This window comes from Sesamum indicum, linkage group LG8 (assembly GCF_026168435.1).
Source record: "Sesamum indicum cultivar Baizhima isolate 11 linkage group LG8, ASM2616843v1, whole genome shotgun sequence".
Lineage (NCBI taxonomy): Eukaryota > Viridiplantae > Streptophyta > Magnoliopsida > Lamiales > Pedaliaceae > Sesamum > Sesamum indicum.
Genome location: NC_142664.1, coordinates 28260074 through 28277097, shown reverse-complemented (window position 1 = coordinate 28277097; position 17024 = coordinate 28260074). Strand labels below are relative to the sequence as shown.

At 35.6% G+C, this 17024-nt stretch overlaps 4 protein-coding genes and 1 pseudogene across 4 annotated transcripts; all 5 read right to left on the bottom strand.

Moving 5' to 3' along the window:
• Nucleotides 1-314: 314 nt before the first annotated feature.
• LOC105169185 (peroxidase 43) lies at nucleotides 315-2011 on the bottom strand. Its single transcript, XM_011089527.3, has 4 exons — nucleotides 1645-2011; nucleotides 1349-1534; nucleotides 1095-1257; nucleotides 315-877 (listed from the first exon to the last, which is right to left on the bottom strand). The coding sequence occupies exons 1-4, from the start codon at nucleotides 1879-1881 to the stop codon at nucleotides 468-470; spliced, it is 996 nt and encodes a 331-aa protein (XP_011087829.1). The 5' UTR covers nucleotides 1882-2011; the 3' UTR covers nucleotides 315-467.
• Nucleotides 2012-3692: 1681 nt separating this feature from the next.
• Nucleotides 3693-7527, bottom strand: TRM11 (tRNA modification 11 protein). The gene is made up of 6 exons (XM_011089526.3): nucleotides 7089-7527; nucleotides 6784-6995; nucleotides 5807-6124; nucleotides 5622-5696; nucleotides 5239-5313; nucleotides 3693-4337 (listed from the first exon to the last, which is right to left on the bottom strand). The coding sequence occupies exons 1-6, from the start codon at nucleotides 7285-7287 to the stop codon at nucleotides 3792-3794; spliced, it is 1425 nt and encodes a 474-aa protein (XP_011087828.1). The 5' UTR covers nucleotides 7288-7527; the 3' UTR covers nucleotides 3693-3791.
• Nucleotides 7528-8723: 1196 nt separating this feature from the next.
• Nucleotides 8724-9587, bottom strand: LOC105169437 (vacuolar iron transporter homolog 4 pseudogene; annotated as a pseudogene).
• Nucleotides 9588-12110: 2523 nt separating this feature from the next.
• Nucleotides 12111-12955, bottom strand: LOC105169183 (vacuolar iron transporter homolog 1). The gene has a single exon (XM_011089525.3). The coding sequence runs from the start codon at nucleotides 12856-12858 to the stop codon at nucleotides 12184-12186; it is 675 nt and encodes a 224-aa protein (XP_011087827.1). The 5' UTR covers nucleotides 12859-12955; the 3' UTR covers nucleotides 12111-12183.
• A 1314-nt stretch (nucleotides 12956-14269) lies between these two features.
• On the bottom strand, nucleotides 14270-16651 carry LOC105169182 (cytochrome b-c1 complex subunit 6-1, mitochondrial). Its single transcript, XM_011089523.3, has 5 exons — nucleotides 16511-16651; nucleotides 16331-16364; nucleotides 15392-15476; nucleotides 14581-14670; nucleotides 14270-14490 (listed from the first exon to the last, which is right to left on the bottom strand). Coding segments are annotated over exons 2-5 (210 nt in total). The 5' UTR covers nucleotides 16333-16364; nucleotides 16511-16651; the 3' UTR covers nucleotides 14270-14457.
• Nucleotides 16652-17024: the final 373 nt, after the last annotated feature.

Sequence of the window (17024 nt, the reverse complement as noted above, 5' to 3'; positions counted from 1 at the left end):
AAGGATATATATATATATATAGTGAAATTTAGAATATATAGAAATAAATAAAAATGAGGAAAGAACAAAAAAAGAATGGTGAGTGAGTAAAAGATATGAAACAGCTGGCCCTGCAGTCTGCTCTGCTCTGCTCTGCTCTGCTATGAATTGAGACTATTGTCATTTTCCATTTTCATTTTGACATTTTGTCTGTGCATACAAAAACAACACACCGTCACATGCCATCTCCCATACCCCTCCTATTTTTGTTGCAAATTTGAGTGATACTTAAAGACATGGCCAACGTAATAATCCTACTTACCGGTAATGATACGGAGTGGTAAAGATTCCCGTAACCATTTTACTCAATTCAAGTGCACAAAGTTTTAAAATCTTGAGTCTCTCTACGCAAACGTCTACAGTTGGCCAAAATCAGTATATACCATGAAGAAATCAAGAAACATCACACACCGTCCAAATTGATTTCATCAATTAAAAGACGAGCACACACGCCTGATCGTTCCACGTGATCCAGTCAACACACCAATCCTCCCCATTTTCACCATCGACGCCGCGAAGTCCGCCTCAAACGACGAGCTCCGCGGCCCCAGATAGGAGTCGATCACACCCTTTGTAGCCTTGTCTTGATAGAGGCTAGCATCGGATTGCAGCACCGCGAAGCCGCTCCTGATGTTCTTCAGGATTTGGTTGTCGAACGTCTCCGCGCTGCCGCGGTCCATCGGCAAACGGACATTCGCATCTCCGTTCCTCGGGCACGTGGATTTCAACTCCTGCAGGAAGTCAGGGTTTATGGAGGGATCGGAGCCGCCGGTTGCCGGGAACTGGTAGAGCCTTTGGGTCATGAAGAAGCAGGCGGTGGTGCCGATCGTATGTGCGGCTGAAGTTGGAAGGAAGATAAGATAGTATATAAGTAGCAACGCCCTTTGCTTTTCGAAACATTGAATTTTCTGTCGTAGTTGTTACATTATTTAATATACACACACTACATATCTATATACATACGATGTAATTTTTGTATATAGAAATTGCAATAAAAGGGTGCAATCCAAATGATTAGTATTAACGTATAAAAACAGAGAGATGAGCATATATACCACTGAGGAGGACAAGATCCTTGTCCGAGAGGCCTTTCCGAGAGAACTTAGCTCTGAGGTTGTGAATAGAGTCAGCAACATCAGGCATATTATCAGCCAACCTTACATCAGACACCACACCATCCCTTCTCCCTGTTTCAACCTCGTACCTTGGCCCTTTTGCCTGCAATTATTATACATAGATATAAGTCCCGGAGGTAATTAATTAATGAAAGGAATAATATATATATATATATGTGATATGATATAATTACGAGGGCAACAGCATCTCTGGCAGCCAAAGCCAGAATGTCGGCACAAGACACAAGTCCAGGGCAAACAGCTTCCACCTCCGCTTTTGCTCTCTCAATCACATCAAATCCTCCAACACCTTGGTGCCCAAAAGCATGCTTTTCATCTGTTGCCGACCCTTTATCTATCAGAATTGACCCATCACATCCCTGCAGTTAATACACATGTTCATCACCATCATCATCATCAACTACTCATCATCATGTCATGTAAATATTAATGGTGGTGCATGCAAGTGTAAGTGTCCGGTTTTAATTACCTGAACGAAGCAGTCATGGAAGTGAAGTCTGAGCAAGACGGGGGCGTTATTTTGGTCGGCAGCGACTGCTTGCTGGACTACTCCACGGACGATGGACTCCGCTTTGGGGCAGCTCTTGGCGTAGAACCCTACTCGGAGCTTGCCGCCCTCATGATGTGAAGCACTACAACAACTTATCATCAACACTACAATATTCATTAAAATCAGGCAACGTTCCATTTCTGGCTGAATCATCATCAGGTTGTGTAGTTGGATTTGATCTTAGATTTCTTTGTCACGAAGATATCATTAGGAGCAGCTGAATTGAGGGGTGAGGGCGAGGGTGAGATATTGATGTGGAAGCTGTAGGCATCACTGGAGGGCCTTTTATACTTAAAAGCTGTATAATTAAATCTTGTACATTATATTTTTGTTTTGCTAATTATATGTGTATATATATATATCTACTGAGTTTAATTTTTTTGGTAATTTTACTATCACTACAATTACATAAGAATATTAATAATAGAAAATACTATAAGTGATAAGTTTGATCAGTGTTAATAATTTTAATATTGTTATAATATGATTTTTAAAACTTAATTACTTGCCCCAAGAATTTTATGTAAGCGACAAATCATCAGTATTATAAAAATGATAATACTCGCCATCATTACGAAATAAAATTTTGTCACTTAATTTTTCAATAGTATTAATTGGTTAAATTACGAACTCAAATGAATTTTGGTTTTAGACCCTTTGATCAGCAGTGAAATAACTATTTGTTTTATTTTTTTTAATCTAAATCACATATACAGAATAAAAAAAATAGAGCAAAATCAAGAAATTAGTTTCTTTCAGAAAAGGTGAGAGAGAGACGGAGACAGAAGTGGGATATATATATAGGGAAGTATAATAAATAATGAAGCACGTAAGTCAAAAAGATTGGAATCATCAGAATGGTTGTCAGTTTGAATACAGTGAGAAATGGCGATGTCTTGTGCATCAGTTTTGCATGTCTTTGTGTTTTTATGCCACTTATGTTGTTATGAATTGAATGACTTGTAGATAAAGAAGAAGACCTCCACACGTCACTTTACTCTCTCTCTCTCTCTCTCTCTCTCTGGTTAAACAACATTTCGGAAGTGTTACAAAAATTTTATTTTTTTGACATATAAGTGATAATTTGTAAAGTAAAAGAATTAGGACTTTAATTACAAATCAAATATTAAAAGTATTTATAAAAAATAATGACAAATAGAGAAAAAAAAATAAAGACTTCACATATTAAAAAATTGTTTTTATAATATTTACTATAAAAATAGAAAATTCAAAAAATACAGCTAAGAGCACCCCAAAAAGTCTAAAGAGGTGCCTCTCACTTTTGGTTTTAAACTCTTTTTCTAGAGTATCCAAGACTGAAATTCATAATTACTGTTAAACTTTTTTCTTTTTTGGTTTTTGGTAAACCAACAGCTAAGAAAAGAAAATTGTTGTACTATTAATTTCATGGATTTACTGAAAAGGAAAATGAAGGATTTGGCAAAGTTTCATATAGACTATGCATATGTAGTAAAAGGCTGTTCTTTATTATTCTAATCCTTTTGGGTGTATAGTAATAATATAAATTTCCCCATTGTCATTGAGTTTTCGTAGTTCACCACACCAACCACCAACTTTACTCATTTTTCCCACTCTACATTTGGATCTTGGACTTTAGTAAATGAATAAATACTAATCGAAATATTTCCTTTTACCATATAGGATTCTACTTTACATATGCTTTAAGATGTAATACATTTCTTTTTCCTTTTCCTCGCCCAAAATCCTAAAACCAAACAATTTCTTTTTTACAAACAACACTTTGTTTTTCTTTTTTCATGAAATCTTATACTTTTGAGCATGATTGTACTTTGTTCTATTAATACAATCACATGCCATATTTTGCATGCATGGCTTGTACCTCCAGTAGCACCTGTAGAAAATGGTTAACAATCGTATAGCTATTGATCAGCCTTTTCTAGCAGATTAGAACTCCAAAAACACCCCCTCTAGGAGAAAAAAGAGAATAGGAATTCTAAACGATTCAACCATGTAAAAACTCTCAGTGATCTAACTGTATGTTTTACAAGTCTATAATGTCCAATAGCTACCATTTAATCTTGAAACTAAACATATTTGCCCCTGTATTTGGGTTTCGAGCTAAACTTCTCACCTGTTCCATTAATCTGGACATCTGCAGGGCTGAAAACCGCCGAATGTAAATTTCCATCTTCTAGCCACTTGAGGTGGTTTTCTTTGAACTCTATATGTTTAAGCTTAGCAGCCAACTCGATTTCTTCGCTGTAAGGGGCAACTTTAACCATGGTTAGCAAGACCCTACTGTACCTGTAGCTGAGGATTTGTTCACATGTTGCAATCAATTCAAAGCATGGGTGTTCTGGGAAAGTGGGTTCTGGCGAATCCTCCTCTCTTAGAACAGGGTAGAAGTACACAAGCCGCCCACCCATTACAAGCATTCTAGCTGCAAGGTCAAGCAAATCATGCACGCATTCCACTAAGCTATACGGAGCAGTAGATGGTATGTGGTCAGTCCTTTTATCGTCGGGAACGGTGTAAGGACCAATGACACCTTTCAAAAGCTTGCGTCCACCAGATTTGCGCCCCCCAGCACGAACCCCATAAGGAGGATCACATATAATGGCATCAAACACCTGCAAGAAAACACCAGAAATTTACAAACACTAAAGAAAAAAGGAATATTAAGCCAACAGTGGAACAAGCAGTACTAAACCATGAAACCATAGAGCAAATGGTTCAAGGAATGCTAAAATATCACAATCAGTGCAAATGAATTCAGATTCCAGGCACTAAGAACAAACTATCTTGTATTCAGCTGGCTTGAGCACCCGAAAGGGCAATAAGAAAATTCAATTATTTTTAGATAAGTGAATATCTCTTGTTGAGACATAGGAGTTGAATCTTAAGTGCCCAGGCCTCCTGTCTCAATCCTAGAAGTTCCTCATCAAACACGGGTTTATAATGAATTGCATGGTCATTTGATTGGCAATTCATACATTTTCATAGCCAGGCTTGAATTTTCTACTTTGACGAGAGTAAGACTTTCCAGGATAAAAATTGTTAAGGTTTATGATGATCAATACAATCGTCCTAGCAACGACTAGTAGCAGATATGAGACCAAATATGGGCCTAGCTCCATAAATAGAGAAAGGGTAGAATTTAGCAAAATTGAAAGAAACATCAACCCTCGGCAACTATTCTACAGAATGGGTTGAGTAAGGATTGAACAATTAACAATGTTTTGTAGTCTGTAATAGTTTCATTCATATTAGGCATATCCAGCATATTGCTCCCACTCACATTTAAGATGGAGTCATCATCAGTGCATTCTGATGGTAAATGAATACCTTTTCCTTTCAGTTAATCGTCAGAACATCAAAAGGACACCAAAAGAACTCGAAGGATATTTTGTAGATGCATCTTGAATTTAACAATATAACATCAAAAATACTATGCTGAAGATAAGCATATCATTTCACTGCAGATACAACTATGAAATTGGCAAAAATATCATAAACACTGGCATGAGTCACCTCTTTTAACCCAGAACGCCAAGGTGGAAGGTTATTGTCAGCCCTCAATAAAGATAATGGCATTGGCAAACCATACTGTGAAAAGAGGAAACATAGAGTAAGGTCTGTGCATTTCAAGAAAAAGTAGAAAAATAAATGAAACGCTAAATGGTAGCATTATGAAACCTTGAATGGCCTCTATAATTTTTTACCCTTAACTCCATAAAATTGTACATCATAACAATACCATGCATTGTTTACTTGGCAAATAAGCAAAGACTGCATTATATAACAGCTATAAATATGGGGTTGATGGACGAAAAGAAAAATGACACTGTTGCAGCAATGCAATTCAAATGACATGAACCAGTAATTCCAAAAGGCAACATAAAAATCCACATAACCTGCTTGAAATTGCTCCAGACATTACAATCTGGACCACGACCATCACGGACAACCCGAATGTCAATATCTGCACCCTGAACTGTTCAAATCAGTGAAACTAGAAAAGTAAACCTGTTTTGATTAAGTAAACAACGAGATATATATGCCAAATAAATGAGTTTCATTACAAACAAAAGATCCTAACCATTGTCATTGCTCCAAAATGAGCTGCCGCAATCAGAATGCTACCTGTACCCACAAAAGGATCATACACAAGTTTCCCAGGTTTGACTTGCGCTTGATTTGCCATTAGGAAGGCCATTTCTGCATCCATGGCTGTTGGGCCAAGATATTTGCGACTTTTTAGCTGATAAGTTTGCAAGATCTTCCTATCTGAAGCACCTACCTCCCGACCAAAAAATATTCTCCTTTTAACAATGGGAGGAAGCCCATTATTATCGCCATAATCATCATTGTCCATAAGACAGAATCTATGCTCAGGATTTCGCAAATTCACCTTCCCCTGAAAGATAATCACTTAGAAATTGATAGGACATCAGGTTCTAAACAGATAATGTTGGACGGCAGATCAAGCTTAACATGCCTCAGCTTGGGAATCCAAGAAACTAAATTGAAAAAGAAAAGGGAGCATCCGGACAACATTTGAATAGGGATAGAGTAGTTTGATTGAAGAAATTCTTAATTGGACTTACTCATAATGGTTTAGGTGGTTTTTGATAAATGTTCTTACAACGTCACAAAAGGCAATAGCAATATAGAATCTAGCTCTACCAACTTCCGACAGATAAACAAAATCGATCTCATTCTTACTATCAGCATTGAGATTGAAAGCAGACTGCTGCCCATGCAATGAACAGCTTCATTAAATAACAGAGGGCATGGTCTGCACCAATATGAATCAGCTAGTTTGACCAGCACCAGAAATCAGCCTCTTGAAAGCACACATATCGAAGAACAGATACATACAAAAGGCAAAAAAAAAAAGACCAGATACATACAGACAAATGGTTCACTATTTTAACCAACACAATGTAAACAGCCTAAAGGTTGATCTAGAGAGCACAACAGGTTGCGCTCTGTATAATTAGCTAACAAATCCAAGATCTTCTGCATATTATTGTCTTTTACCGATTTCTTAGTGAAAGAATATCAGAATCAGACCTTAAAAGGAATGAATGCCAACTTCTGGAAGCGATCACTTTGCTCGTGAGAGCTTATTGCTTTCCCAAAACTTTCAACAGTAATTTTGAAAGTAGTGCCAGGAGCTAAGTATAGCAACTTGCGGTCATCCGGATAACTATTGATAGCCTCCTCCAGCTCCTCAAAACTCCGTCCTTCACCCCACAGTTCATATATTCCCTTCACAAGAATACCTGCAATGTACATGGAAAAAACTCAACGCGCATCCTAAAACTCAATCCCTTCCACTGATAGAAGAACGTTGGCGTGTTTGTAAAGGCACTTACTTCGACTCGCAATGTCGCGGGCCATCTCTTCTGAAGGAAGATTAACGAAATGGAAAGGTGAATCCGGGTGGTGGTCTTCCGGCAGCCGCCATTCCAGAGTGGTGGGGCCACTGCGACCTTCAAAGAGACCGGCGAGGGATTCGAACTCCGGTTTCCTGTATTCCAACAGTCTATGGTAGAATACACAAAGGTACCACATGATGTCCAATTCCAACTCAATTAAAGACGAACTAGTGCAAAGAAACCTAAGTGCTAAGACTTCCGCCGAAAATGACAGGGTGGCTGGTGGCGGAGGTACGACGGAGGAAGGTGTTGGGTGGTGGGGGTTGGGGTTTTATTCTCCAATTCACAAAACCCAAAACCCTTGAACCCTTTTTACTCTTCAGGACTTGTCTCCGTTTTCTCTTTTAGTTTTTTGTTTTCAACCCCAGAAAAATCAACTCCTTGTCCAACCCTATTCTTTCTTGAAATATACAATAATATTTATTAGGAATATAAATTAAGTAAATAATATATATATATATATATTTCACATTTTATTTAAATCACTTGCCCAACTATTTTTTACATATATTTGTTTGGGTATTTTACATATACGTGGGTTATGTGAATATTTAAAAAAAAATTAACTAAGATAGCAAGTTTCAAGTCAATCTAGGAACAACCCAAGAGTTTGGCGTCACCATTTCCTACGAGATGTCTTGGGTTAAAGAAAAAGAAAAACTACTTTGCAAGTTTCAAGTATAAAGGGTACAACTAGCAAGTTTCTCAAGAATATAGGGGTTGTTTTGCAATTAAGCTCCAACGTGAGTCGCTTGGTCGGCCCAGGACCGTATGGGCTGATCCTGGGCCTATGGTGGGTTCATCGAGCTTTTTGTTCTTTGTTAGAGGCAGGTTGGGATTTTTTTTATTTTTTTTTGTCAAATTTGATTTTCGCTTTAATTTGATTTTAAATAATTTAAAATTAAAAATGTATTTTGATCATCACACATATCATCCAATCTAATTTGATGACCATTTCAGTATAATGCTCCACATAACTACCTTCTGCTAGTTTTTTTTTTCTTTCTTTTAAAATTTCTCATGGGATAATTTTTCTCTCTGAAATATTAATATATCATTATTCTTTTTTTTTTTATCAAAATTCATATGAATCTAACCGTATGTATATTAACAATGAATAATAAAATTTGCATAAATATTTTATTTTAAATAATTTTAAAACATAATTGGAGCTGTATATGATTTTTCATAGATCACCTAATTTTTATAAAACTTGGCAACTTAATCATCCAATCAAAATATTAGGTGTCATTATTTTATAATACATATCATTGATTTCATACCTTTTAATTTCCATGGGAAATTAAATTGATTGGACAAAATAAGTACGTGGAACATAATTTAAGTAGTAATTAGATGGCCTAATCCAACTTGTTTTTTTCAAATTGAATTTTTTATTCCAAATCATATTTCATTTTATGTTTCATTTAATATATACATATTATTCATATGATAATATTTATTTGAATAATTAAATTAGATGATATAATTTTTATATCGCATCATTTATATATTAAATGAAATAGAAGATGTAATAAAAATTGCAGTCAGGTGGAATTTGACATGCATGCATGCAATAAACATTGTTGAATTTATTGAGCAACAAATTCAAAGTGTTTACAAACCAAAACACACACACACAGACACATACGATACACACAACAACATAAAGCACGTATTTAATATATAAAGCAAGCAGCCTGCAATCACATCTCCAAACCACTAGAGCCCAGCAACTTAGTGAGACCAAATGTGATAGCCATGGCCATCCACCCTCCCACCACCACCCTACCGCAAGACCTCACCACCCCACTCCTTCCCAACACCGCCCCGATGCCACCAAACGCCGCCAGCGCCAACGTGGTCGCCGCCACCACCACCCCTACCCTCACCTTGTACTCACTTATAAACCCAGCCGCAAGCAACGGCACGATGGCTCCCGACGAAAACGCGAGCGCCGAAGCCAGCGCAGCCTGCAAAGGGTTAGGTAGCTTCTCATTCTCTTCAACATTCTGTTCATAATCAACCACTCCAATATGAGTCACAGCCGTAGACCTCTTCTCTCTCTTCATCTGCTCAACCTCAATGTCCAGCTGAGAATACACTGAAACAAATTCGCCTATCGCCATGCTACATGCGCCGGCGAAGAGTCCCGCAAAGCCGGTGAGAATCATGGCGGTGGCGTCGCCTTTAAAGGCTCCAACTCCCATCATTAATGATGCGACGGATACTAAGCCGTCGTTGGCCCCGAGCACAGCAGCTCGGAGCCACTGTGACCTTTGTGAGTAGTCGAATTCCTCTTCATGAAGGTGATTGATGATGTTGGGTGGGCTTTGATCCGTGGGGATGGGGATTTGGACTTGGTTTGGGGCAGCCATGGGAGGGTGTTGGAGAGATGTAGTTGAAAATTGTATTGTACTGAGGAGATGGAGATGTTAGGGTGAATTTATAGAGGGAGATGTAGTAGTACGTAGTGTGATCAAAGAAGGTGGTGATATGCAGAAATTAAAGAATTAGGGAGTAGTGTAGTGTGGAGAGCACAAGCCCTTGCTGCTTATTATTAAATATGTCCACTCCAATAGTTAGTCAAGCCCAAAATTCTGCTCTCGATTAAATTTAGAGTGAGTTTGATCATTTATGTGATTAGTTATATTTTTAAACTATACATCAATTACATTATAAATAAATTAAATTTATTATATATATACATATGATTGATTTAAATTTAATCGAATTGGATTTAAATTAGAATTTGCGTGATTAATCTAAAGTCGTGGCAGCTCCCTCTCCAACATTTCTATAATAAAGCATATATATATATATATATGTTTGTGATATATAGATTGCGGGAGTGGTGCTGGTTAGGAAAGCACTAATTAGGTGCAGAAGGGAGGTGGGGGGTAGGGTTTTGAATAATGATATAAGGCGTAAGAGTGTGCTCTCCACACAAAAGTGGGGAAATGTTGTAATAGATTATTTGAGCAAAGTGTGCACTCCACATGTACAACTCCCTTTCTTTTTCTTTTTTAAATTATTCATCAATATATTAATCCTTCCACTTGAAATAAAAACAAATTAATTAATGTTGTTAAATTTTTTCATTATAATAATTTAATTATAAGGAATGTTCAATGGAGTGATGTACATGTTTTGAGTTGTGAGTAGCTCCATCGTCGTCACGGATGATTTCGTAGTCGAATTAATAATTAATGTGATGAGTTTTCGAAAATTAATTGATGCTACTGGATTCATTTCATGCCTGTTAACGAATTAGGGAAAATTCTTGCTGGAATCCCACTCGATCAAATATCTAAATAATATATTAATTTAGTTCTTATATTTTTATTCATATGTAATTTTCAATTTTATTAATCGCAATTGTGGAATCGATTGATATTATTAAAAATATAATTAATTTTAATTTTATGTTATTTTAGTTCTTATATTTTTGTTTATATGTAATTTTTAATTTTATTACTTGTTAAAATATGTAATTTAATATTAATATATATATTTTATTAATATTTTGAATTATAAAAATATTTAAAAATTCATAATATTATAAAATTTAAAATAATAACTAGTAATTAATTAATTAATATATAATTATATTAACGACATCACAAAAATATAAAGTTCGAAGTCCTTTATTTAATTTTGCAAATCTATGGTAAAATTTATTTATTTATTATAATATTTGAAATAAATAACTCCACCATATTATTATTAAATAATAAAGTGAATAAAAATGGGTGGATTTCGTGTGGATGCCACACTCCTCCTTTTATTATATTCAATTACAAAGATTAACTTAATTACTTACTAATGATTTCTTATCTGATCGGTGAAATTGATGAAGTTCATTGTGAGTTCAAATTCTATAGATGCAAGTATGTAGTTAATTACAATATATTATTTTTATTATTTATTTTAAATTTATTGATTGATTTAAAAATATTAATGTATTGCGTACTGAATATTATAATAATATATATTGATTGATTAAGAATTATTAATTCATTTATAAAGAAAATGCCCATCAACTGCCTAAATTTGGAACTTAATTAATTAATGGTACCACTTGAGGTATATATATATACGTACTACTATAATTATATTCTATATTTAGTTTCCACTTATGTTGTTTGCCCACTATATTAGTAATGAGTTGGACTTGGAAAAGATTAACAAATATTTAACTCAAATATATGCACTTAATTCTTAATTTGATCTAATAATTACAAACCTTAATTATGATTTATACAAAACTATTTTCCATCACTAAATTCATCTATCAAAAATAAAAATGAATATTTGTTCTTTTTCTAATTTTTCGTCTCTAATACTCTGCTCTCTCTTATAGTTAAATTCAAATCAACATAATGCATTACTGTAACAAAGTCCGTAACTATTCACGCTATTTTTATGATTATGAAACCCATCTCAAAATATAGCTAGTTTCACTAATTGCCCTTTCTTTTATGTTAAAACAAATAAAAAATAATATTATTAAATAATCGTATCACATGTACAATTCCACTTGAATCAGATATTTAAAGTAAAGATGCCCGAATTGGAGGAATATGGAGAAAGACAAAAACATTGGAGTTTTTTGCTTGAAGGGCAATATTTGTTGAAATGCCAAAAGTGTGAAGGAGTGATGGAATTTGTGACTCAATGATATAACATGACACACATATATATATATATATATGTTGTTTAATTCTCCTATATATACATATAGGTTGTTGTTGTTATTAAAGCATATATAGTGCGACGTCGGAACAAATTGCATAGTTCTCGTGCTTTACTACTCCACTATTACATATATATATATATGCAGATCATGAAAATTGTGTATATATATAGTCGTATTTTAGGAAAAGTAAGAAATTTCAATTTAATTATTTTTTTAATTAAACATATTTATTAATTAAATATTTTTATATAAATATAGTATTTGAAGTATTAATAAACCTTGATTAATTTTCATAAAATACATTATAATACTACAAATTAGAGGGGGAAAATATTAGAGGCCGGTTGAGCCAATTAATTTTGTTAAACCGAAGGTGATTCCCATGGCCAGCCACCCTCCGATCACCACCCTCAACGAAGATCGCAGCACCGGCGCCTGCCCAAGAACCGCCCCCACCGCACCGAACCCCAGAAGAGCCACGCTCACGGCGCCAACCACCACTACCACCCTCACATGGTAGTTCCTTATGAAGGCCGCGGCCAGCAGCGGCACCACCGCCCCGACTGCGAAAGCAAACGCCGACGCCGCGGCGGCCTGCAGTGGGTTCGGTAGCTTCTTCTTCATGGCCTCCAGATCACTGTTGTTTCCAGTAGCTCTTTGCTCTCTCTTCAGCTGAGCCACCTCTATGTCGTACTGTGAGTAGACAGAGACGAACTCTCCGATGGCCATGCTGCAAGCTCCGGCGACCAGCCCTGCTATTCCGGTGAGAATCATAGTCTTGGCGTCCTGCCGGACCGCCCCGACTCCCATCATGAGCGACGCGGTGGAGAGGAGGCCGTCATTCGCGCCTAAGACGGCGGCCCTCAGCCACTGCGCCCGCTTTGAGTAATCATGAACCACTTGGACGACTTGGTGGCTTTGGCATTCGACGTCGTCGTTTCTCGGCAAGATTTGCTTCATGTCGTCGATGTGAGGCTTTTGTGGGTTGTTTGCTTTGGTTGTTTCCATGATGAAGAAAAGCTGCAGAAAATGAGATTGATATTTAATTAGCTCAATTTTTTATATTCTGTGGGAAGTATGGAAGGCACACGCACAAAGGTTAATATTCCACACGCCCATTTATAAAACTGGATGCTCTCGTAAAAATATTTATTTAATTATTTTTTCAATTTCAATATATCTTTATCGACAAACAGTTCATACTATCCATTAATATAACAATAGTTTTAAAATTGATAAAACTCAGAAAATTTTATATTCTTGATAAAAGGTGGTTCGTTCTTACTAAAAGTTAAGCGGGCCGGACTAATACTTTTTCTTTATGGAGAATTGGTTAGAGGAATCTGATGCATTCACACACGGTTTGGTTAGTGCAAATGCTAGATTTGTTTTGGTACGTAGCAAAGTGCAGGATGATAGACATTTTTTGTTAATGGAAAGGGAATTAAATGAGTCAAGAAAAAGGGATACTTTTGTGCTCATTAATGTATGCGGTTGAGAATATTGATCCACATTACCACACTAATCAACTGTTACTGTATGTCAATCAACATTACTAACATTGATATTCCTTTTTATAATGCATTTTTTATTTTATTTAATAATGTGTAATTGCATCTTTTATTTTAATTAATATATGTAAATTTTTCATTAAATAAAATAAATGACGTTATTTTGTATACATATGTTAAAATGAGATAGAAAATGTTTTGAAAATTTAAAATAAGATGTATTAATTTGGGAGTGAAAAACATCCATCTGTTTGCTCATAAACTGCATTTTGATTTGTATATATAATAAGGGCTCCAACGAACATAGTTTTGTATTACTAAGTAACCGAAAGAAAGAATAAAAGAGAATGCCAATTTTTCGGCAAAGTTAAAAGTGGTGTTCCCACATCAAAAGCCAAATATTTTTCTTTCTTTCCACATCTCTTTTTTGTTCAGAAAGAAAGAAACAAATGCACCTTTATCCTGTTTTACATTTTGTGTTGCATCTAATATATACATATCTCATATATACATTACTTTTAACACTTATATAAATCAACACCTGGGCCATGCTAATAGTGAAACTAGATTACCTCATCGCTTTTGTACCCGATTCATTTATTTTTCCCTTTTCTTTCTTAACCAAATTCAGAAGAGAAAACCTTTCAGAAATGAATTGAACACATATACGTGGCTTAAACATTTTAACTAGAGCGCAAAATACTTTCAATTATATTATTGTTTTAAGTACAACTTTAAAGCCCACCACTATCAGCTGCCAAATTGTGAATCTCTAGATTTTGGCGAAAGTTGCGAATTTGTGAGTGAAACCTTGGACTAACAACTGCTACCAAACTGTGAGTAACGATGCAAACACAAACTATTAAGCTTACATCATGAAAGCAATCAACTCAACATGCTAAAGCATATAGAATCCAAATCCACAATTCATTTATTGATCCGTCAAGCAACCATATCTCAAAATTTCATGTAACCAAGGAGTTCCGGACAGGCATCATTCTGTCTCAAGTACACAAGGGAAAGAAAATGATTGGCTTTGAAAAATCAAACAGCGTTATCCGGCGCTAGAGTATACCAATGTGGTCCTCTCTCTCTGTTACTTAAGATAAGAAAATAGCTTAGTGGCGACCTGTGCAAGCACAATTTAAGCAGTAAATCAGTAATACAGAGAGAGGGGACACAGTCTGCGAAAGATTTAAATTGGAAAATGCGGGCTTACGCATTTGTCAACACAGCGCCAGTAATCGAAGTATTGTCCGGTACAATGCTTGTGCCCAGATTCATCACCTTGAATTCTCTTAGCACATGCCTATCACCATAAGTAAATAATAAATAAAATGGAAAGACAGCAGCAGAAGACAAAGAGGCATTTCATAGAGGTTACTTTGCAGACTGACTAGCAATACCAAGTATCGTGTATGATTAGAAATGTAAGAGTGTCGACATGGGTATACTGAGTGAGCCGCACAAAACAAACATGCAGACCCACATAGGGGAATACACAGCATTCAGAAATCCTCTAAAAGTTATAAATATATCATGTATCAAATTCGTAGCTCCAAGAAGTTCTAGTCTAACCTAAACTCGTCAAACAGCACCAAAATAAAACATTATCTTCCAGAAGACAGGATGCTGTACAGATACCTGAATTAAACTGCAGATGCTAAAATGCCTAAGAAACTCAATATTTGATTGGAAGATGCAAACAGAAAAAACACTATGATGTAACAATAAATATCCTACACAACTTTGACTACGTAATAGAAAACTGGTTTTTAAGTACACTGCAGCATTCAGGCGAGTAAGCTACTCTATATGAAAAAGTCACGTAGAACTCCAACCAAATAGGTATGTTAAGAGGGAGCTAAAGAACAAAAGATGCAGATGCACTAGATAACTGCTCTGACAATATTATGTATTAGTAGGGGGGCAAGAAATGAGGCGCGTAGAAGCAACTGAAAATATTTTGAAATAGAGAAACATCAGATAACTTAGAAATGTATATACTAATTATTTCATAGGAAAAACACCTGATATTCTTTAAGTGGCCGTGTACAAGGAGCTTTGCAACGGTCTTCAAGTTCCTTCTTTGGATCTACTGGCTCATCATCAGCCCTAAATGACAAGAAAACTTGAAAAATAAGTTACGTGATGGAGGTGCTTCATTAATTCAGCTCAAACATAAAAATACTATGACTCTCAATTTGTTACATCAGTACTGAATCTATTCCATTGATTGTTTAGTTTTATTTCTAGGAAACTTTTCTCTTTCAAGGTCTGGTGAATATTGAGACACAGAACATAATTTATTCTAATGGGTTCGGGTGTCGGAGAAAATTTAGACAAAGCTGGATTCAACAGTTGCATAGGAAAGCCTGTAAGGTCCCATTGTGAAAAGGATAAGGGATACCCTGGACTGTAGAAGAAACCACAAGGCTTTCAAAATGACCCAGGAACAAATGTCTTTTTACAACATAAAATGTTCTTTCAAATAATTCTGAGGTAAACCTCTTCAAAGAAGCTCATTTCCTGGTTACTCAAGAAAAATAGTAATATTACAACCAGGAAATTTGGAACTGCACCACACTCGTGGAATTGCAGATAAATATGGAAAATCATCATTCCAGTCAATTTATAATGCTATTGGGGCATATTCAAACACAAGTCGAGTTACTGCAAATCAGTTGGTGCGGAGTCAGAGATACGGATTCAACTGAAGAAGCACTATTATATTTAGTCTATAAAAAAACAGAGAACCTTCACTTCCAATCACGACCTAAATAATTTTCGGAAAATATTAACTTAGATCAAGATAACCAGCATCACGCGGAGAAAAAGTATTCGTTAATTACATTAAAAATAACACGTTTATGCAGACAATTTTTCATAATAAAAAACATGGAAATTGACCAAAACAACATAACATAGAACCAAAAATTCAATCTCCTAAGAAATAAAAAAGAACTCACATAGTTAACAACGGCAACAATCAAGGGAAGCAACCTGCAAAAGAATCCCAGAAATCCACTCAATCTCAGTGCGGAAATAAGCATAAAACATAAAAAGTGTACCCTAGATTCGGAGATCGAATCAATAATGAACTGGAAATTGGATCTAGAAAGGGAATGGATGAAATCGGTGAGAATTACCGGAGGATGAGAGATGGCGGAGCAAGGGGGTGCTGCGAGGAGGATGCGCTTTGACGAGTGAGAAAAGAGGGTTGTTCTTGTGGAATGCGGCTGGGTCAATTAACGTGCGCCAGGTGCGTAGGTCTCGCCCTCCAACGTCAGTACTTTACTAGAATGTGCCAAGGCCCAAGGGCGTCGAGTGACTGTGACTCCCTTTAACTGTAGTTTCCTTTGTTTTAACTCTGGTCTTCTTTTTACCTTACCACGTGTCACGTGTGTGGATGATTCTTTAAAATAATTTATTTTTCTTATTATTTAACAAAATATATGAAAAATAATAAGTAATATTAAAATTTGAAGTGGTTATAAAATACTATAATGAGTTAATTTATTGATAAAATTTAACAATTTCTTTCTTTTCAATTATAAGAATTGTAAAATAAATTAATGCATACCAAAGTTCAACAATACCACAAGAGTTCAAGAGTTTTTAAAGAAATTTTAAAATCAAGAAATGATTAATTAACACTCCGAT

What these genes read in the sequence shown, in the direction of transcription:
- LOC105169185 (XM_011089527.3), bottom strand. Translation starts at nt 1,881, where the DNA reads ATGATGATTCAGCCAGAAATGGAACGTTGCCTGATTTTAATGAATATT. An exon ending in TCCATGACTGCTTCGTTCAG is followed by an intron (nt 1,535 to 1,644) that starts GTAATTAAAACC and finishes TATTAACTGCAG; the next exon opens with GGATGTGATGGGTCAATTCT. An exon ending in GGATCTTGTCCTCCTCAGTG is followed by an intron (nt 878 to 1,094) that starts GTATATATGCTC and finishes TTCCAACTTCAG; the next exon opens with CCGCACATACGATCGGCACC.
- TRM11 (XM_011089526.3), bottom strand. Translation starts at nt 7,287, where the DNA reads ATGTGGTACCTTTGTGTATTCTACCATAGACTGTTGGAATACAGGAAA. An exon ending in TCTGGAGCAATTTCAAGCAG is followed by an intron (nt 5,314 to 5,621) that starts GTTATGTGGATT and finishes CTCTTTTCACAG; the next exon opens with TATGGTTTGCCAATGCCATT. An exon ending in GGCGTTCTGGGTTAAAAGAG is followed by an intron (nt 4,338 to 5,238) that starts GTGACTCATGCC and finishes GTTTTCTTGCAG; the next exon opens with GTGTTTGATGCCATTATATG.
- LOC105169183 (XM_011089525.3), bottom strand. Translation starts at nt 12,858, where the DNA reads ATGGAAACAACCAAAGCAAACAACCCACAAAAGCCTCACATCGACGAC.
- LOC105169182 (XM_011089523.3), bottom strand. An exon ending in GGCCACTTAAAGAATATCAG is followed by an intron (nt 14,671 to 15,391) that starts GTGTTTTTCCTA and finishes TTATGGTGATAG; the next exon opens with GCATGTGCTAAGAGAATTCA. An exon ending in GGCGCTGTGTTGACAAATGC is followed by an intron (nt 14,491 to 14,580) that starts GTAAGCCCGCAT and finishes GTGCTTGCACAG; the next exon opens with GTCGCCACTAAGCTATTTTC.